Consider the following 19121-nt stretch of genomic DNA (forward strand, 5'->3'; position numbering starts at 1 on the left):
ATTTCAGGGGTGCGCAGGAAGTTTTACACATGAATTGGCAGTGTGGGTCCTCCCAGGTGTCCCCTCTACTCCCTCCACGGCCCCTGCAGGCAGCCCACACCACAGGGGACTACCCTGCACCCCTGGTCATGTCCCGCAGGCAGCCCATCCACCATGGGCATGCCCCCCAGCCAAGCCACATGCCACGTTGCAATATGATCACCAACACATGTCCCCCAGCCCCCTACCCCCCTCATCATTGACAGGCACCCACTCATGTCCCACACATGTCCCCTTGCACCCCTAACCATGAGGGGCACCTGCCAGCAGGCCCCGACACATGTTCCCCAGCCAACACGTCATCACAATCCCGATCCCTGGCTCTTATGGCCACCCAAATCCCACGCCACCCCAGTCCAAACACCCAACCAAGCTTAACACCCAACCAAGCTTAACACCCAACCAAGCTTAACACCCAACCAAGCTTAACACCCAACCAAGCTTAACACCCAACCAAGCTTAACACCCAACCAAGCTTAACACCCAACCAAGCTTAACACCCAACCAAGCTTAACACCCAACCAAGCTTAACACCCAACCAAGCTTAACACCCAACCAAGCTTAACACCCAACCAAGCTTAACACCCAACCAAGCTTAACACCCAACCAAGCTTAACACCCAACCAAGCTTAACACCCAACCAAGCTTAACACCCAACCAAGCTTAACACCCAACCAAGCTTAACACCCAACCAAGCTTAACACCCAACCAAGCTTAACACCCAACCAAGCTTAACACCCAACCAAGCTTAACACCCAACCAAGCTTAACACCCAACCAAGCTTAACACCCAACCAAGCTTAACACCCAACCAAGCTTAACACCCAACCAAGCTTAACACCCAACCAAGCTTAACACCCAACCAAGCTTAACACCCAACCAAGCTTAACACCCAACCAAGCTTAACACCCAACCAAGCTTAACACCCAACCAAGCTTAACACCCAACCAAGCTTAACACCCAACCAAGCTTAACACCCAACCAAGCTTAACACCCAACCAAGCTTAACACCCAACCAAGCTTAACACCCAACCAAGCTTAACACCCAACCAAGCTTAACACCCAACCAAGCTTAACACCCAACCAAGCTTAACACCCAACCAAGCTTAACACCCAACCAAGCTTAACACCCAACCAAGCTTAACACCCAACCAAGCTTAACACCCAACCAAGCTTAACACCCAACCAAGCTTAACACCCAACCAAGCTTAACACCCAACCAAGCTTAACACCCAACCAAGCTTAACACCCAACCAAGCTTAACACCCAACCAAGCTTAACACCCAACCAAGCTTAACACCCAACCAAGCTTAACACCCAACCAAGCTTAACACCCAACCAAGCTTAACACCCAACCAAGCTTAACACCCAACCAAGCTTAACACCCAACCAAGCTTAACACCCAACCAAGCTTAACACCCAACCAAGCTTAACACCCAACCAAGCTTAACACCCAACCAAGCTTAACACCCAACCAAGCTTAACACCCAACCAAGCTTAACACCCAACCAAGCTTAACACCCAACCAAGCTTAACACCCAACCAAGCTTAACACCCAACCAAGCTTAACACCCAACCAAGCTTAACACCCAACCAAGCTTAACACCCAACCAAGCTTAACACCCAACCAAGCTTAACACCCAACCAAGCTTAACACCCAACCAAGCTTAACACCCAACCAAGCTTAACACCCAACCAAGCTTAACACCCAACCAAGCTTAACACCCAACCAAGCTTAACACCCAACCAAGCTTTACACCCACTCCAAATTGACATCCCCATTACATGATAGATCACAAATAAGCAGTCTGCGCATGAGTACAAGTCTGTCAGACCCACACAATGGCAACACATGACTGAGAAAACCCACATTATGACAAGCATGAAACCAATGAGAGAAGACCACACATTGAAGTAAGAAACAAAAATGTATCCAAGTCAAAATGAAGGGAATGAAATCAAAACACACAATAATGCCAATAATAATCTAAATGCAGCATGTCCCAAAAAATGATAAATAAATAAAATGAGAATCCAAATTAATCAAAATGAAAATGTGTCCAAAGTCACCGTCCAACAAAGCAAATCCAAAAGGGAAAGAAAAGCGTAATATCCATTGCTCCATGGTGAAAAAAAAAAGAAAAGATGGAGAAAAATCCACTGTAAATCTATGTACAAATAGCAAATCCAGGGTCCATGAGCCCAACGACATAAAGGAAACCTACAATGAAACCTACCTAATTACTAACTATATACAAAAATGTGGGGCATAGTCCATGCGCCCCATGAAATGAAACTCAACACTAATTAACTATATACAATGGTGGCGGGCAAGTCCAACGGCTCACTTGTTGATGTCATGGGCCAGGGCATCACCGAACTCATGTTCAATGTCTTGGAGACGGGCCTGTTCTCTGGCCCCGAGGTCTCGCAGGGATGACGCCATGTCCAACTCCAACTCCCTACAAATTCCCTCGAGGCACTCAGCCCGCCTCAGCGCCCTGCGCATGGAGTTCTCCGCCCTGACCATTGTGAGCCGTGCCTACTCCGCCCGCCGCCGCTCCGCACCTATCCGCTGGCCCAACCGCTGCCACACGGGAGACACTCCCATTCCAGGGTCCTCCTGCCCTCTGGCCGATGCCTGCCCCTCTGATGTAAATGGTCCCGAGCCATGATGCCTCCCACGTTGAGCCTGCCGCTGCCTCCGACGCAACTGCCTCTGCTAGCATGACGGCACCCAGGCTGATGGAATCCACCGACGCCGTCGAGCACGTGCCCTGCCCTATGATGTCGGCACATATCCTCCATCTGCTGGGCTCCAGTTGCTGGGGTGTCCACCCCTGCTGGACCTCTGACTCCCGACTGTGGCAGGGATGGGATCCCCACCGAGCTGGCTGCGTTGGTCAGGGCAAGTCCACAGGGGGCCCTGGTGGCATCTGGGCCGGACGACGGCATGGAGAACGACTGGCGCATAGTCTCCACAGAGGAGGAGAGGGCCGCCAGAGTGGCCGACACATGTACAAAACCCCGACCATGGACACTCCCAACTGGGCCACGTTGGCACGCTGCTCTTCGTGATGACGGGTGTGCTCCCCGCAGGTAGAGGAGTGTCAGATGACATGGACATCCCCCCCTACCTGCGGACGGGCCTGGTATGGGGCATCCCTGCTGGTGCATGGTGGTGCAGTCACAGTGTCATGGACAGTGACATGCACAGGCCCCTCCATGGCGACCTGTGCTGCCACCTGCCCCTGCCCCTGGACTGCACCACTTGCACCAGTGGTACCACCCCCACCAGGCCCCATGTGCGGCTCAGTAGCAGCCTCCTCCTCCTCTGTGGAAACCACCAACCTGGATGGCTCCACACCGTCTTCCGCCGTTGCAAGCCCCTGTGGGGGCTCACCCACCCCTTCCGCTGCAGCGGTAGTGGCAGACGCAGCACCAGTCCCCTCACTCCCGGACGATGGTAATTTCTGGGAGGGTGACTGGGCCTTGCGTCGCCGGCCGGTGGGGGCATCCCCGCCGCTTTGCTCCACAGCGCCGTCTCCGCCCTCTTCATCACTTGCCGCTGTGTAGAGGGAGACATAGAACACAAGCATCAGGGTACTGTACAATGGTCCCCTAGACAGGAAGAAATAGCAGATGAGTGGCAATGTCAAACATCACTTCCATCATGTCCCTCCACAACACATGGGTCAGTGCAAGCAAAACACATGCAGTAACAGGCATGGCGCATGCTATGAACATTAGCATACATGTCCAAGGGACTCTTGAAACATACAATGCTGGTTTGAAACTCACATGCATCATGGGTCATGCCTATCACATGCACACACTTCACCGTAGTTTCATCCATCTGGCCTCGTACACCCCAGACACAGTGGATACAAGGATGAGTAGGCTGCATCAGTGAATCTGAACATTGTCACAGACATGTGTCATGCATCCATGGCATTTACAAGTCACAGACACGCAAGTCAGACCCACAGACATGGACACCATACATGTCCATGACAGCAGCACCCATCTCTCACACCCCATCCATGTCCAATAACAGAGACGGGCATGCATTAATGCGTGCATTCCGCATGCTGCTCCGCATGTTGCATTGTAACACATGCACCAACCATGTAGTTCACACATTACTGGTCTCACATGCATGACCATGATGTCCCTGCACACACACATACGGACATGGCCTATGTCACACATACAGGCAAGCATCAGACAACCAGCACCCTGCAACATGCCCTGTCTCACACAGCAATGCTTGGCCACTTACCACTCAACTCCAGACGGGTCTGCCTCAGAAGGTTCTGGGCGTGGAGCGCTGGGCCTACGCGTTCCAGGACCCTCATCTGGATGGTACTCATGCTGCCCAGCCCCCCTCCACGAGGCGCCGGGCCTTTATGAGGGTCCTGGACCTCAAGTCCTCCCAGCGCTTCTTGACTTGCTTGATGTTGCGGGTTGCCACCCCCTCCGCGTTGATGGCAACCACAAAGTCGTCCCAGATCCTATCCCGTTCTTCCTTGTTGGCGCGTGATGTTCCGAAGAGGGCATCAATGCCCCAGGACATGCTCCACCAGGACACCAACTTCCTTCTGACTGAAGCTGGTGGCCCTCTGCCCCTCTGGCTGGGGGTCGCCAGTGGTCTCAGATGGTGTTTGCCCCGACATGGCGACCCCTGAGGCAGGCGTGGGTGGGCAACTGTGTCCTGGGGCTGGGCTGTGGAGCAATGGTATCCCAGTCGGGAGTCTTCTGTTCCAGCAGGGGTGGACACAGCAACTGGACCCCTGCAGATGGCTGATGTGCAGGCACCAAATAGCAGGGCAGCAGGCAGTCAGGCAGCAGCAGATGGCAGGTGGGAGTGTGCTCGGGGCTCTGGGGGGCAGGAAAATGGCCTTCAGGGCAGGAGCGTGGTCTTCCGTGTGTTTTCGCGTGGCCAGCTTGATACGGAGTGATTTGGCACGTGAAAATCTTGCACGTCAGCGTGTAATTCGAGGAAAGGGCCTTAGCGCGCAAGTGCGTCAGCACACTCACGCAATTCCATTGGACCAAAAGACCCTTAGCGCATAGGCCCGTAAGTTACATTACGCGCGCAAGCTTTTCCCTCATAGCACGGGATAACAGAGCACACGTGGAAAAACTGCACGTCCGAGTGTCATCGCATGTAATTGGATGAAAGTACACGCGTACACGCGTCTCTGATGAGTACGTGTGGGCCGGTTTAAAAGCTGCGTGTAAGACGCCATTTCCTTGTACGTGTTTTTCGTGGAGAGCGAGTGGGTGAAATCTGTACTTCTTGTCGGTTCATACGCGATTACTTCACAGCGTTTCTAGTTCGTACTCCCCGTTAACTCTGACGGCTCTTTTCTGATTTTTTGTTGGGCCCGTTTCCTCAAACAGAGTTCACTTCTCCTTTTGTCCTGTCTCCTCAGACAGCGTACAATTCTTCTTTTGGCGGGGGTGTTGCCAACGCGCGCACACGCGTGTATTTTTCATGTTCTTTTTCCAGGCAGACGGTGAGTTCCGCACGTACTTAGCAACTGTACTTGCCCAGTGTGTCGCGTTCCCCTTCAGAGGTCATTGTAGGCTGCGTGTATTACGCGTACGCTTATTTTTGTGTTTCTGGGTGCCACAGCGTAGTGCGGGTTCATTTTTTCACGCACGTGGTCTACGAGGGGTTGCGTGCACGTTTATTTTTGATTTTGGGCTGCCTGTGCGTTGCGTGACCCGTCATCTTCCCCCAGGGGTCACAGACAGCCTTGTTAGAGCACTAGGGTACGAATTACATCTGGTATCCTACCCCTTTGACCCCCAATTGCCCAGGACAATAGTTTACTGCAACTCCCATACGCACAACAACATCAGTGCCATGGCTGGGAGGCGACCAAGCGGTAAGGGAGGCAAAGGTGGCCGATCCTCAAAAGGTTGGCGTGGTGGGCGCGGTAGGGGACGTGGCCGGGATTTGCAGGGTGCCCCTATGCCCCCATGTGTGGAGGAACAATCAAGGACACCCATGTCCCCCCCCTCCATGGTTGAGGGAAACGTGGCTGACAACATCCAAGCTCAGCCCCTGTTGGACGAGCCCATTGTGGCACCTGACCTGGCACAGGATGACTCCCTGGCTGACTTCCAGGTCAGCAAGTCTAGGCCACGTGTGCTGGTGCAAGTTGTCACCAATCCACGTGGATCTGGGGCAGCTATGTCATCTGCTGCCCCAAGTATGCAGGCTGGGGAGGCTGCAGGGGCAGCTGCAGCTCCATCCGCCCCAGCTCTGACTCTCCCAGCCAGGACAGTGTCAGTCCCAGTCCATAAAACGGACGTTCCCCCTGCCAACATTACGCTGCAACCAATGACTGCATCAAGACCTATGGTCATTGTGCATTCCCACACTCCTACTACCCAGTCCACCGGTGATTCTGCCCCTACTGACCAGAGCGGCGTATGCCACTCTGGCTCTGCTCCACCTTTAAAGAAGAGGAAGAAGGGTGCTCTGGCACGACAGGCTGAGACCCTAGACACGGCTACACACTCCGGTACCTCAAGGAAGCCTTGCTTCAATGATCCGGAACTTGATGCACTTGAGCGCTATGTGTCGGCACATAGCCACGAAATGTTGGTGACTGGCGGTGGACAAGAACAAGCTGGCCTCAAATCATGCCGCTACTCTGGTGACTGGCGGTGGGTCTCCACAAGAGGGCAACAAACTCACTGAACATGAGTCTGTTGCTGGAGCCTTCATCGCAGAGGAACAGATCCAAGGTGTGGGAGGACTACCTGATTATGAAGCATTGTCCGGTGAGTGCCCATGCATGTGTGTGTAATGCATGTGTATGTTGTTTGTATCATGGGTTCTGATTGAGTGCCAGGTGAGGGTGCGAGTGCTTGAGTGGTATGGGTCACCCATGTGCTTCATCCAAAACATTCAGCGGCCTTGGATTTGGGTGTGACAGTATCCCTTCTGCCCAAATTAGTAATTTGGCTCAACATTACGGCAGTTGCCCTTGAAGTGGCATCTTGCAACAACATTGTTTGTATTTTTCAGTGTTCGTTCAGGCTGATTGTTTCAATTCTCCCACTTTTGCTACGCATTCCTCAGCCCTATTGTCACATATGTGACATGCTTCTGTCATTGATGAACCCCACATTGGAACACATGTGTTACCTTGTTAGATGAATGATTTGACCATTCAGGCTAATTGAGTATTGGCCTGATCACAGGAATTTTTGGGGCCTGTTTGAATGTGGAACATGATAGTTGTTTCCTGTCATGTTGAAGTGACAAACCATTGATGTGTACATCGGCCTGCAATCACTGTATTTTTGTACACTGGATGTGTTGCAGTGTGTGGCACATGCCTATTTTGTCACACTATGTATCATTTTCCATCTCATCATGTCCATCTCACGTGGATGGCTGACAGTATTCATTCACTGACATATGGATGTACTTGTGGAATGTACTATGGCTATGGTACATGCTATCTGTGAGATGGCATGTGTCATGTATGTGTATTGGACATGCCACTCATAGCTCAATGTTAGATGGCAGTGCTACCCAGCATGCAGCAAATGTGTTGCTCTTCCATGTAGGTGTCATCAGTGTCTGCCTTTTGGGTCCCCTTCAAACTCAGTGACAGTGCATGCATGGGAGGGTTATAGTCATGTGGGACATGTGTAAACCATGTACTGGATATGTAGCTCGTCAGGCCTATTTGTGTGCTATGGTGCTAATGCCCGTTTCCATTTTTTGTCTTTCATGTTTTTGCAGGGGATGACGCACTTGATGCTGTTAAGGAGATGGTGCAGACCCAGGAGGAATCTCAGGCACGACCGGGCACCAGTGGGGGACGTGGTGTGGTGGCGGGTAAGAACCCAATCTTGCTGCAGAACATTCTGTCGATGAGGTGCACCCAGAGGCACCCCCCAGACCTCTATTCAGGTGCTGACTCGGATGATGAGACCTATGTGGCATCGCAGGTAAGTGTTTTTGGTAGGGATTCTGTTCTGTCCAACCCACCTGTACCAGGGGTAGAACCCTCTATGGGGATGTCAGTGTTGGCAAGTCCACCTTTGGCGGTTACGGATGCAGGGTCACACTCCACAACATCTGATCCTGTTCCTGGGCCAGCAGATCAGAGGGGAATGCAGTCCTGCAGCCTCAGGCAGTGCCGGCACAGCAAGGCGCAGATCACCTTGCCCCAAACAGGTGTGGTGCCGGCCGACGCGGTGGCCGTACGCCACCAGGCAATACCGCTTGGGAACAATCCATTTATGGTATGGCAACCCAACAGGCAGCATCAGTTGAGATGATGGCTCAAGTAATGGAGAGGGTGGCCACTTCCATTGTCCCCCCTGAAAGGCAGATGGAGCTACTACAGCAGGCAACAGACCCCATTTGCCAATCACACAGGGAGGACATGTTGGCATCCAACAGGGACAGACTGGCGGCACTGGAGACTCTACGCCAATCGATATCAATAGAATCCCAGGGCCACAGGGAAGCCCTGAGGGTAGAACTCCATCACCTCAGGGAGACTCTTGTTGACCTTGAGGCTTCCACTAACTTTTAGGACAGAACAGCAGCTGGAGCGGCTCACACGTTCGCTCTCAGCTGAGATGCAGGCAACTCGGGAGGAGATCCGTGCATCACGTCAGGTGCTGCATGGGGATCTCCGCACTATAATCCTCCAAAACGAGACCTTCCACACCCGCATGCTTGCTGCCATGGACGACCATACCAGGGCCTTCTGTGGAGAAGCCCGCCAAAAAGTGGAAAAAAGGGCTTGACTTGGGTTAGAGTTTCAGAGGCAAACACAAACGCCATTTTAAAACCGAGTCCTGGCAAAAAGACCCAACCGGGGAATAAATATTAAATAAATAACCCGGCGGTATCTTTAACATTGCACCAAAAAGTGGTGCGTTTAAAATGAATGGGAAAATCCCATAGGAAATATTCCGGGGGAATATTTTGCATGGTATCCACTGCCACCAGCCAGAAACTCGACAAGGGGGGACTGGACAGTGCCCCCTTGGAAAACAGACCCAGGGGCAATCGAATTACCCCTACCAGTACTTCCACAATATGATGGTTTGTACTGGTTCTGTTCACAATTTAAGACTAGTAAAGCCAATGGTGACGTCACATGCCCTGGGAGATAGTAGTCAGTCCCAGGGTATGGAGTCTATGTTTGTGGGTCACTATGAGACCCCTGTGTTACTGCACTGAGGGTGCTGTGCAACACACTTACCAAAAACACATGAAGCCCTATGGAGTAAAAGACCCCATAGAGCATAAAACACATTACAAAGTCAAAGGACATCCTCAGATCATGCCTAAGAGTGGGAGAAAAATAGTCTCACTCTTAGCAGGAGAAAAATGAAACCCCAAAAATCCAGCAAAGCTGCTGGGGGACTCACTAGGTTTGGGAAATTAGCCTTAACAGAGAATTCTCCCTAACAGGAGGGAAAGTCGGGGAAGTCGCACCAGAGAGGGACGGCCCTAGCCCCCAAAAGCCCAATTACAGAGAACACCCAAACTCAGCATCCAGTCTGGCTAATGAAGGTTAATAAACACCATTGGACCTGCAAGCCGAGTCAGTATGGTTATCTGTGGCGGGCCACCCCTTCACATCGCAGATTTTAGCACGCAAGGCTAGGCAGCATTGTAACCAACTATGCTAGGAAGCAGTATGCATGAGCAGAGTTGTAACCTCTTGGGAAAGCAGGAATAGGAGTCCTTGGAAGCATCAATGGGTAGTACTTTATTCGCCAATTCTAGGAAGCAAGGCTAGGCAGTATTGTAACCAACTATCCTAGGAAGCAGAAGTGAGCAGTGGTGTAACCTCTTGGGATAGCATGATCAGATGTTCTTTTAAGGGTCCCTAGTCATTTCATCGAATGCCAAACCGTCGAATGCCATACCATAGAATAAAATGCATGGGTGAGAAAAAAGAATCGAAAGCATTTTTTACATTTTTATTTAATTGGGGGGCTGTGGAGGTTTCCTCCAACCCCCCTTTTTTAACCTTTAAAACCCATTAAAATTAAACTAAACCCTTTACCATTTAAAAAAATGGATTCTTTTTTTTTATCCGATGCATTTTGTTTCTATGGTATGGCATTCAACGGTTTGGAATTCGATGCTATGACCAGATACCCTTTTAAGCATACATGGGTAGTACGTTATTCGCCAATTCTAGAAAGCAAGGCTAGGCAGTATTGTAACCAACTATGCTAGGAAGCAGGGGTGGGCAGCACTATAAACACCTGTTCCGAGAAGCAGGAAAAAATGGCACTACTATTTTCATTCCAACAAATACTTACAATATTCAAAGCAGCAGTTCCGGAGTGTTGCGATCACGCCTCCTCTCCGGACAGTGGAGTCTTCACAATGGGTGTAGGGCAGGAGGCGCTGTACCACACACCTATGTGCACATATGGAACCAGAAGAGACATGGAAACCGATTAGACATGGAAAAGAATTAAAGTCACATGGCCCCTCCTTCTCCAACTATGCTCTTAGTGCCTAATGCACAAAGCTTTTGTGCTCTCAAAAATGGTCAGTTTGTGCATTCCATTCTCAAGCAAAACATACTTTGCAGGTTCATGCACTTCACCTTTCATCTTCCCATGTCAAAATTCCCTGCCAAGGACATGTGCCTGGGGAGCTTTTGCGCAAGCAAACTGCACTCTGGTCGAATCGGATTCTTTGTGAATCATCATGTGCATGCAATTTGCATGTTACAACAAAACACACAGGTGTTCCTGTTGGAAGATGTTGGAAAATGTACTAATACAATTATTTAAAATCTAGTATTACACTTTCATTTGTGCGACATCAAAACAACAATAAATATTGCCATTTGCATGAACGCATGAAAGCACAGCATAAACCGTGGCTAATGCACTTTGTCAATTGGACCCTTAGTACCTATTAACTTTAAAGCCTAAATCAGGCCTCAAATGTGCTCTTGCCACTAACCACTGGTTCGTGATAGTTAACATTTGGCGAGTAAGAAATGTTGTGTTCTGCATATGTGAGAACTGAGGGGATTGAGTGGCTTTTTATGCACAGTTGGCAGCTTGCAACCTGAAATGTTTACACCCGACCATAAATTGATCTGTCAATCACTACTGTGAAGGAGTTCAAAACTTGCCCTTCTGAAAACGAGTACTCTCCTTTTAAGTAGAGCCCTCAAAATGTAGCAGAAAAGACCTCTCCGTCAGAAAGAAACTGCACCATCATCTTTTCTTAATGATTTGATCCATTTGCGCTAGGTGAGTCTACTTTAAAATCTATTTTAAAATTGAAACTCAGCAGTGACACTCGACCGGTGCTCACCTATACACATCTGCAAGCCGCGGCACAGAGTTGTGAATCTCAGCAGAGCCAACTCAGCCCATTATCTTTCTACTACATTTATCTTTTACCAGTGTAGGCGGGTAGCCATTTTGTTTTCATGCCACTGCACCAATTATTTGTTTGACTGGCTTTGACACATGAGCTACCCCCTAAAGAAAGATTTTGGTAAGTTAAAAGCAGGTAGCAGGAAAATGTTACACAAACCTAACACACTTTGTCATTGCCAACCTTGAGGCAAAAAAAGGAGAAATTACCTTACCGTAATGTTCTTTCTATGGATTCTTCTCCCGCGGAGTCTCCAGTGCCGCCAGTCTGTCCCTGTTGGATACCACAAACTTCATATTAAAATAGAGAGAACAAACAGGCTAATGAGCCCTTTAAAAAGAAAGTAATTATAGACCTCCAAAGGAGGAACAATTGAAAAAGAACACTACAAATAGCGTTAGAAATATATTTGTTTTAAAACTGTGGCAGGAAGACAGAAAACGGACACAGAGGACTCTGAGGGGAGATGAGGAATCTGCGGGAGAAGAAAACATAGAAAGAACATTACGGTAAGGTAACTTCTCCATCAATGGATTGCTTTTCTCCTGCAGATTCCTCATCTGATAAGACTCCCAAAGCAGTAACGGAGGAGGTGGGCAGAAAGTTATATCAAAATTCTTTGCAGCACTGCTCTGCCAAAACTCGCATCAGAAGTACGAGCCACATTTAGGCTATAGTGCGTTGCAAAGGTATGCAAAGATGATCATATCGCCGTGCGACAAATCTCCCGGACAGGGATCCCCCTCTGCAATACAGTGGGCGCAGAGACCCCCCCCCCCCCTTGTGGAATGGGCGTTGATGCCTGCTGGTAATTCCCTCCCAGCGGCCTGGTAACATTCATCTATGCAGAGAATTATCCAACGGGATAAAGTCTGCTTTGTTATGGCCAGGCCCTTACAGGCTAAGGAAAAAGCCACGAAGAGCTGCTCAGCTCTCCTGAAATCAGCTGTCCTGGCACTAGAGTAACCCAATGCCCTCTTAGGGTCTAGACGATGTAACTGTTCCTCCTGCTTAGAAGGATGATGAGGAGGAGGATGATAGAAGAATGGAAGGTCCATGGACTGTGACAAGTGAAATTCTGATACAACCTTGGGGAGGAAGCCAGGCCTTACCCCGAGTGAAACTTTCTCCCGGAAAAAGCAGAGGAAGGGTGGTTTACACCATAAGTCCTGCAGTTCACTCAACCGCTTAGCGGATGTAATAGCCACCAAGATGGCCGTTTTCAACTAGAGAAGCCGTAAAGGACAAGAGTGCCTAGGCTCAAAAGGAGCCACCATCAGAAATGTAAGAACTAGATTAATATCCCAATCTGGGACAACAAAGGGATTTGGCGGAAACTTATTTACAAGACCTTTCAGGAATTGTGCCATTACTGGGATAGTAAAAAACAAACATTGTTCTGGGGATTTCTTGAACACAGACAAGGCTGTCAAATATCCTTTGACTGTTGTGACCTGAAGGCCTTTAGAGGCCACTGGTGACAAAAGGAACTCTATCACTGTAGTGGTGGAGTAAGAGATAGATCCAGTTTCAGGGGGTATTACAGCGTGTGAGGATCACCAGGACGGAGGGTCCTCGGGCAGTCAGTGGAAGCAGGACACCGACGGGTGAGACACGGTACCGCCGTTCATATAATACCTTTTCCCGATCCAACCACATAGGATACTCTGAAGTTCTAGCCCCCCAGCCCCCTTTTCCAACACAAACACTTTCCTACACAGACAATGGACCAACACCCGGCCCGTTTAGCTGACATGTCCCAACACAAGGGTCAGGCAGAGTCAGGGAATTAACCATCTATGCACACCCGACGGCTCTTTTCCTTCCCGGCAGGGTTAAAAGGCGGTGCACGAAAGCACACTTTGAGCAAGGCCGAACGCACGAGGAAGCAGCCATACCGACCCCTAGTTCAAGTGGAGGAGGAGGCAGAAAGATTTAAAAGGGCGACCAGAAGGGAATTGCCCTTCACCTTTTCAAACCAGACCTGCAAAGCTGTCATGATACCTGCCCCCGGAGCACCAGGACCGGCCCAGCACCCCCGGAAGCAGGCATCATGCCCTCGGGAGGAGTCTCAGCAGCCCCAAGTAGGGGCCCTGTGGACTCAGTCCTGGCGCCTTTGGCGCCAGGCTCATATTGGACAACAGTCCTGGCGCCGAAGGCGCCAGGCTCATAAAAGATGACTTTGTGTTTAAAGGTGCTTGGTGTAAACTTACCTGATGCAGACCATGCTGCAACAGCCGGGCCATCTTGAGGCCAGAACTACTTTTCCTGTGGGACTCTTTTACCACCGGGTGTGGTCAGGGAAGGATACATACCCGATTGGAGGAAGGACACATTCCAGGAACTTCTTCCAAGGCTATTTAAACCACACCCGATCAGCCACACGTGCTTCGCGTTGTTCTGCATCTAGCAGCTGGACGCTCACCGTGTCTGCTCCTGCAACTTGACTTCTTCCACGCCTGCCAGCATCCTGATCACCTGCAGAGGAATAGAACAAGAGAACAGAAGAAGGAAAAGACCTTACCTGTTAAATCTGCAACCTGGAGACATTTCGCCAACGATCCTGAAAAGGAAGACATTTATTTTAAAAACTCATCGCATTGACTGCTGCAGCGCTGCATTTACTCACCTTTACAGGGCGCCTCCATCAGCAGCGACCATCCGGATCCACAGTCGCTCCCCAGCACCTAGGGAGAAAAAGACAAGAACAAAGGTGAGAGAAAGAAGGGAGAAGGGAAGCTAAGACTCCATGTTAAGACTTACCTGTTGGGTCATTCCCTTTTCATTTCGGGTCCGCGCCGCATCCAGGCAGTTCCAGACCCCGGCCCCTAAGGGGAAAAAGACATCAGCGTTAATGGGCAAATGAAAAGACATTATCAAAACGCTCATTAAAGACTTACCTGATTTCCACAAGGATTTCACCTTTCATCTCGGGTCGGTGCCTGTTCCCCGGCATTCCGTACCCCGGCCCCTATGGGGAAAAAGACATTAGCGTTAGAACATTAACGCATGGACACAAGGGGAACCATTAATCAAAAAACTTACCTGGAAGCCAAGCAAGTTTGCTTCTCACCAATCCGAAAATCCAGTGAAGCAACTGGATATCTACGCGCCCCTGCATCAGAGGCAGGATGGAGAGCTCGCCCTTCCAGACCCTAAGGTGAGCTGTTGCGCTGAATCACAGAGGGGTGTCAAGGAGAGTGAGAGGGGAAAGAGGGAGACCGATTACTTACCCCGCACACCCTTAATCCCCTATTTTCGCCTACAGAAGGGTACTTCAGCGAGCCAGGCAAGCAAGAGTTGGGGGGCCTGGTCCAGTCCATCTTCCGAGTCCTGCGCACCACCCTGGAAGAGGCCACCGCAGCGCAAACCAGGCCGGCGCCTCCGTGGGAGTCAGGTGAGCGTTACAAAAGCCTCCTTGAAAGCAAACGTAAGACCAGGAGTCGTAGCTGGCGAGTGGCGTATCGGAGGTCTGCGATACATGGAACCCTCCCGAACTGACTGCCAGGGCAGGGAGAGACTAATCTCATCGTGGCACCGCCCTTGACTCCAGCGACAAAGGGAAAGGCCAATGAGTACAACCCAGCCGGTGAGTCAGAAGGAAGTTATAGCGAACCGGGTTGTGTTGAGCCCAAAGTTGCGGTGGCAACATTGTATATACAGATGGAAGATAATAGACAGAGGTCTTTTGTGGAAGAAGTTGGAACCAGACAGTGTTCCGGCACCACGTGGGTGCTCATTCAAAGGACTATATGGTATTCCACTGATAAACTGAGAACATATTATTTGCTAACAAAACTACAAAGCCCCGGGGGCCTTAAGGGAGTCTGTGTGCAGTATCAAAGTGGTCATACGAGGGTCAAGTAAAATCCCTCGTACAGTCGAAAGTCTTTGACACATGGTGAACACCAAGTGAGTATGGTAAACTGTGGCAAGTGTGAACCAACAGAGGGATGCCAAGAGAAAGCTAGGGGAAGGGAACCCCACTTTCTGATGAGAATGAGCAACCTCATGAACTGTGTGGCTATGTGAACCCGATGGAGGGATGCCAAGAGGAAAACTAAGGAGAGTGAATCCTGCATATTGATAAAGCAAAGTCAACATAGCGTCGACAAGCGTGAACCCGGCTGAGGGATGTCCAAAGTGAATAGTTGTTTAAAAAGACATTGAGACTCTGGAATGTTACATTGTGAATGAAAGGCTGTAGTAAACCCGACGGAAGGAAGACCACATTGTACGAGGGATCAGAGCCCGGCAGAGGGGGATACTAAGGCAAAGAGTAATCAGCCCATGAAGATGTATTGAAGGAACTTTTTGTTTTTGTGGATTGTTACACATCAGGTCCTCTGAGGCAAGAGACTTTGGGTGAAAGAGGCTAGAAGGCTCTGATAATTTTGGAAACAAACTTTAACCTCATGCTGGCGAGGCCCAGGAGTTTGCTGTGCTCAAAGGTCCTGCCTTGTCCCGTGCTTAAAACGTGGGGAAAGGAGACCCCCGCCTATAATATCCTGACTTATCATTTGTGAACTTCATCCCACACTTTTTTTTTTTTTTACTATAGGCCCTTTTATTTGACAAGACGCAACTAGGATTGCCTTATTATTTGATGGTCGTAGCTTGCTCCCATCTTAGATTTAGGTCTAAAATAGGCATTTAACTCACCCATTATACAGTTTAATAAACACCCTTGTGTCTGTCTATTCGTGATACCATGCCTTCCTAACACAGCTCAGAGCTTCCGCCAAATTGTTCTCTGTGTCCGCCAGATGACCTGCCGAGACCGAGATCCTGTCCTCCAGCAACCCGAACCAAAGCATAATCACCTCTGTACAGAGGTGCCGGGAGTGCACACCACCTTGCTTGTTGTCCCCAGCCAAAAGACTGTTGCGGTCCGCCTACCAGGACAGGTCGCTGACCACTGATGTGGACACTGAGGAGATCCGAGAGAGTGCCGAGGCACTGAGACCACTGATCCCTCAGTAACCATTGCAGGGATCTCATGCGCAACCTGACCTCTGGCACTAGAAAAATGAAGGAAGCCACAAGGCCTAGAAGGTGGAGGAAGGAAACCGCTGGTAGAGTGGCATGGTTCCGGAACAATTCTACCAAAAGGTAACCCCTTTGCACTCTTAGAGGACAATGCTCCTCATATACTTTTGTTCGTAATTTATAACCGTCAATAAACAATTTGGCTCTATGATAATTTTTTAATTTTTAAACATAATGTTCAAAAACCAAACAAAACTCAACATCTGACGCAAACCTTTAGTTGTGCATTTGTAAAAGAAACATAATTTATTGTGTAATAAATTAATTTTAATCTAACAATTTTCAACCGTACATGTAGGTGTTCAATAGATTCATAAAGGTAAACCTCCTACAACCCATTCCAGGTAAGTTCAAAACCAAACTCCCAAGGTTGATAGTTCAAATTCAGATTGACAATTCTCTTATCTTTGCTAACCCTACTTGAACCTAATTTTCACACTCAAAAATATAGCAGACGCATTTTGGATTCTTCATCAGGGCGTGTGTTCCAATTTCTATTCAACAATGTAACATCATTTTTCATCTGTATACCTCATATGTTAGCAGTAGGTCACAGTGACGCTCCAACACAGTGTGTGATCAGCCGCGAGTGTAGCATAACTTCAGCTGGAAATTCCTGATTCTCCTCGTGTATACCTGGATACTGATCGAGTGATTCCTGCGTGTGGTGTGTGCCAAACAAGTCCCTCCCGAGGAGAGAGTAGTCAGCTTGACACAGATGGTGGAAGGCCTTCCCCACCCGGGTATCTAGGACTGCTCTGATGAACTGAAGCTGTTGGACTGGTGTCATGTGGGACTTCTTTAAATTTAGGGAGAAACCCAGCCTGTGCAGCAGCGAGCAGGTGTCCTGCAGATGGGAACAGGCCTGTACTACATACTTCCCTCGGATCAGCCAGTCATCCAGAGATGGAAATATGTGGACTCCGGATCTCCTGAGGTGAGCGGAAACTACTGCCATGAGTTTGGTGAAGACCCTTTGGTGGAGGTAAGACCAAAGGGAAGCACCTTGAACTGCATATTTCCTATGGTGAACCTTAGGAACTTCCTGTGCTTTCGATTTCGATCGATTGGCACATGGAAATAGGCATCCTGTAGGTCTATGGACACCAGCCAGTCCTGAAGTTCGAGAGCGTGGAGAATCTCTCCCAACGTCACCATCCTGCATTTGTCCTTCCTCGAGAACTTGTAATTTTACAAAGAGCTTGTGTTGTAGTTTCTGGAGGAATTCTCTTACATGGGTTATGTGCTCTTGGACCGACCTTGAGTATATAAGAATTTTGTCCAAGTACACTATGGTGCAGACGTCGAGTAATTCACATAAAACGTCGTTCATAACATTTTGGAAGGCTGCTGGGGTGTTACATAAGCCAAAACATAAGCCAAAGGGCATGAATTGATATTCGTATAATCCGTATTTTGTGCAGAAGGCAGTCTTCTTTGATTCTCACTAAGTGGTAGGCTCCTCTTAGGGCTAATTTAGTAAAAATCTTGGCACCCTTAACTTGATCCATCCGTACTGGGATAAGTGGAGGGAGTACCGGTTCTTGACGGTGATCTGGTTTAGGGCACGGTAGTCTATGTAGGTACAAAGGTCCCCTTCCTTCTTCGGCACGGAAAATAAAGGAGACGCCATGGGGGACTAGAGGGCCGAATGAACCCATTGGCCAGGTAATTATCTAAATAGGTCTTCAAATGAATATTTTCTTGTTCAGTTAGGGTGTAGATTCTGCTGCATGGGTTTTTGAAACAGGGATCAAATCAATTTGGCAATCATATTATCGATGAGGTGGCAGCACGTTAGCCTGTTCTTCGAATAACTCTTGAAAGTCTTGATATTCCAGAGGAAGGGTCCCTATCACCCCTAAGGTGGGTGTGTTGCAAGAAATCTCTGGTAACTCTTTCTTCAGGGTTCCGCCTTGAACATAGCAGGAAATCCTGCATTCCTCTGTGAAAACAATGATCCTGGCTCGCCATCAATCTGTGGGTTGTGTTTTTCTAGCCATGCAATTCCTAAAATCACCTTAATCTGTGGAGCACAAATCAGGTCAAAAGATATCTTTTCCCGATGTCCTTCCTGGCAAAGCAAGTTGCAAACTTCAGTAAACTTCGTCACTGGTCCGGATATGAATTGTGTTCCATCTACCGCAGTGATATTTTCTAACACAGCCTTTGAATGCATACTAATACCCATCTTGTCTGGTAGTTCGTAATCCATATAGTTTCCAATCTCACCACTGTCCACATATGCTTCCAGAGCATACACCTTGGACGGTTGAGGGTCGCTACTTAGGATGACCGGAACGACGAAATGAGAGATCTGAATTTCCTTCTTTTGGCTCGACAAGTCAACCTCTATACTTGTCGGGCGTTGGAGTTTGCCTGCTGTTCATCTTCTGTGACTTTTCTATTCCCTTTGTCTACTGCTCCCACTAGCTTCCATGGTGGTTTCACTGGACAGTTTCGCAATTGATAACCCGCTGAGCAACAATAGAGACATACATTCTGCTGTCTTTTTCGGTCTCGTTCTTCTTTAGAGATGGGACCTCAAACTCACCCTAACTGCGTGGGCTTAGGGTGACGTTCAATCACTGAACGAGTTCCAGAGTCTCTATAATGAACAT

At 49.2% G+C, this 19121-nt stretch overlaps 1 protein-coding gene across 3 annotated transcripts in view; it reads right to left on the minus strand.

The window, feature by feature from the left end:
* The window catches only part of HGH1 (HGH1 homolog), a 146544-nt gene that overhangs the window by 75078 nt on the left and 52345 nt on the right, over positions 1-19121 (minus strand). For all 3 annotated transcript variants that reach the window (XM_069621888.1, XM_069621887.1, XM_069621889.1), the window contains one exon: positions 10368-10468. In XM_069621888.1, the coding sequence (XP_069477989.1) occupies positions 10368-10468 (101 nt within the window). The remainder of the gene's footprint in view (positions 1-10367; positions 10469-19121) is intronic.

This window comes from Ambystoma mexicanum, chromosome 5q (assembly GCF_040938575.1).
Source record: "Ambystoma mexicanum isolate Mex_15411 chromosome 5q, UKY_AmexF1_1, whole genome shotgun sequence".
NCBI lineage: Eukaryota > Metazoa > Chordata > Amphibia > Caudata > Ambystomatidae > Ambystoma > Ambystoma mexicanum.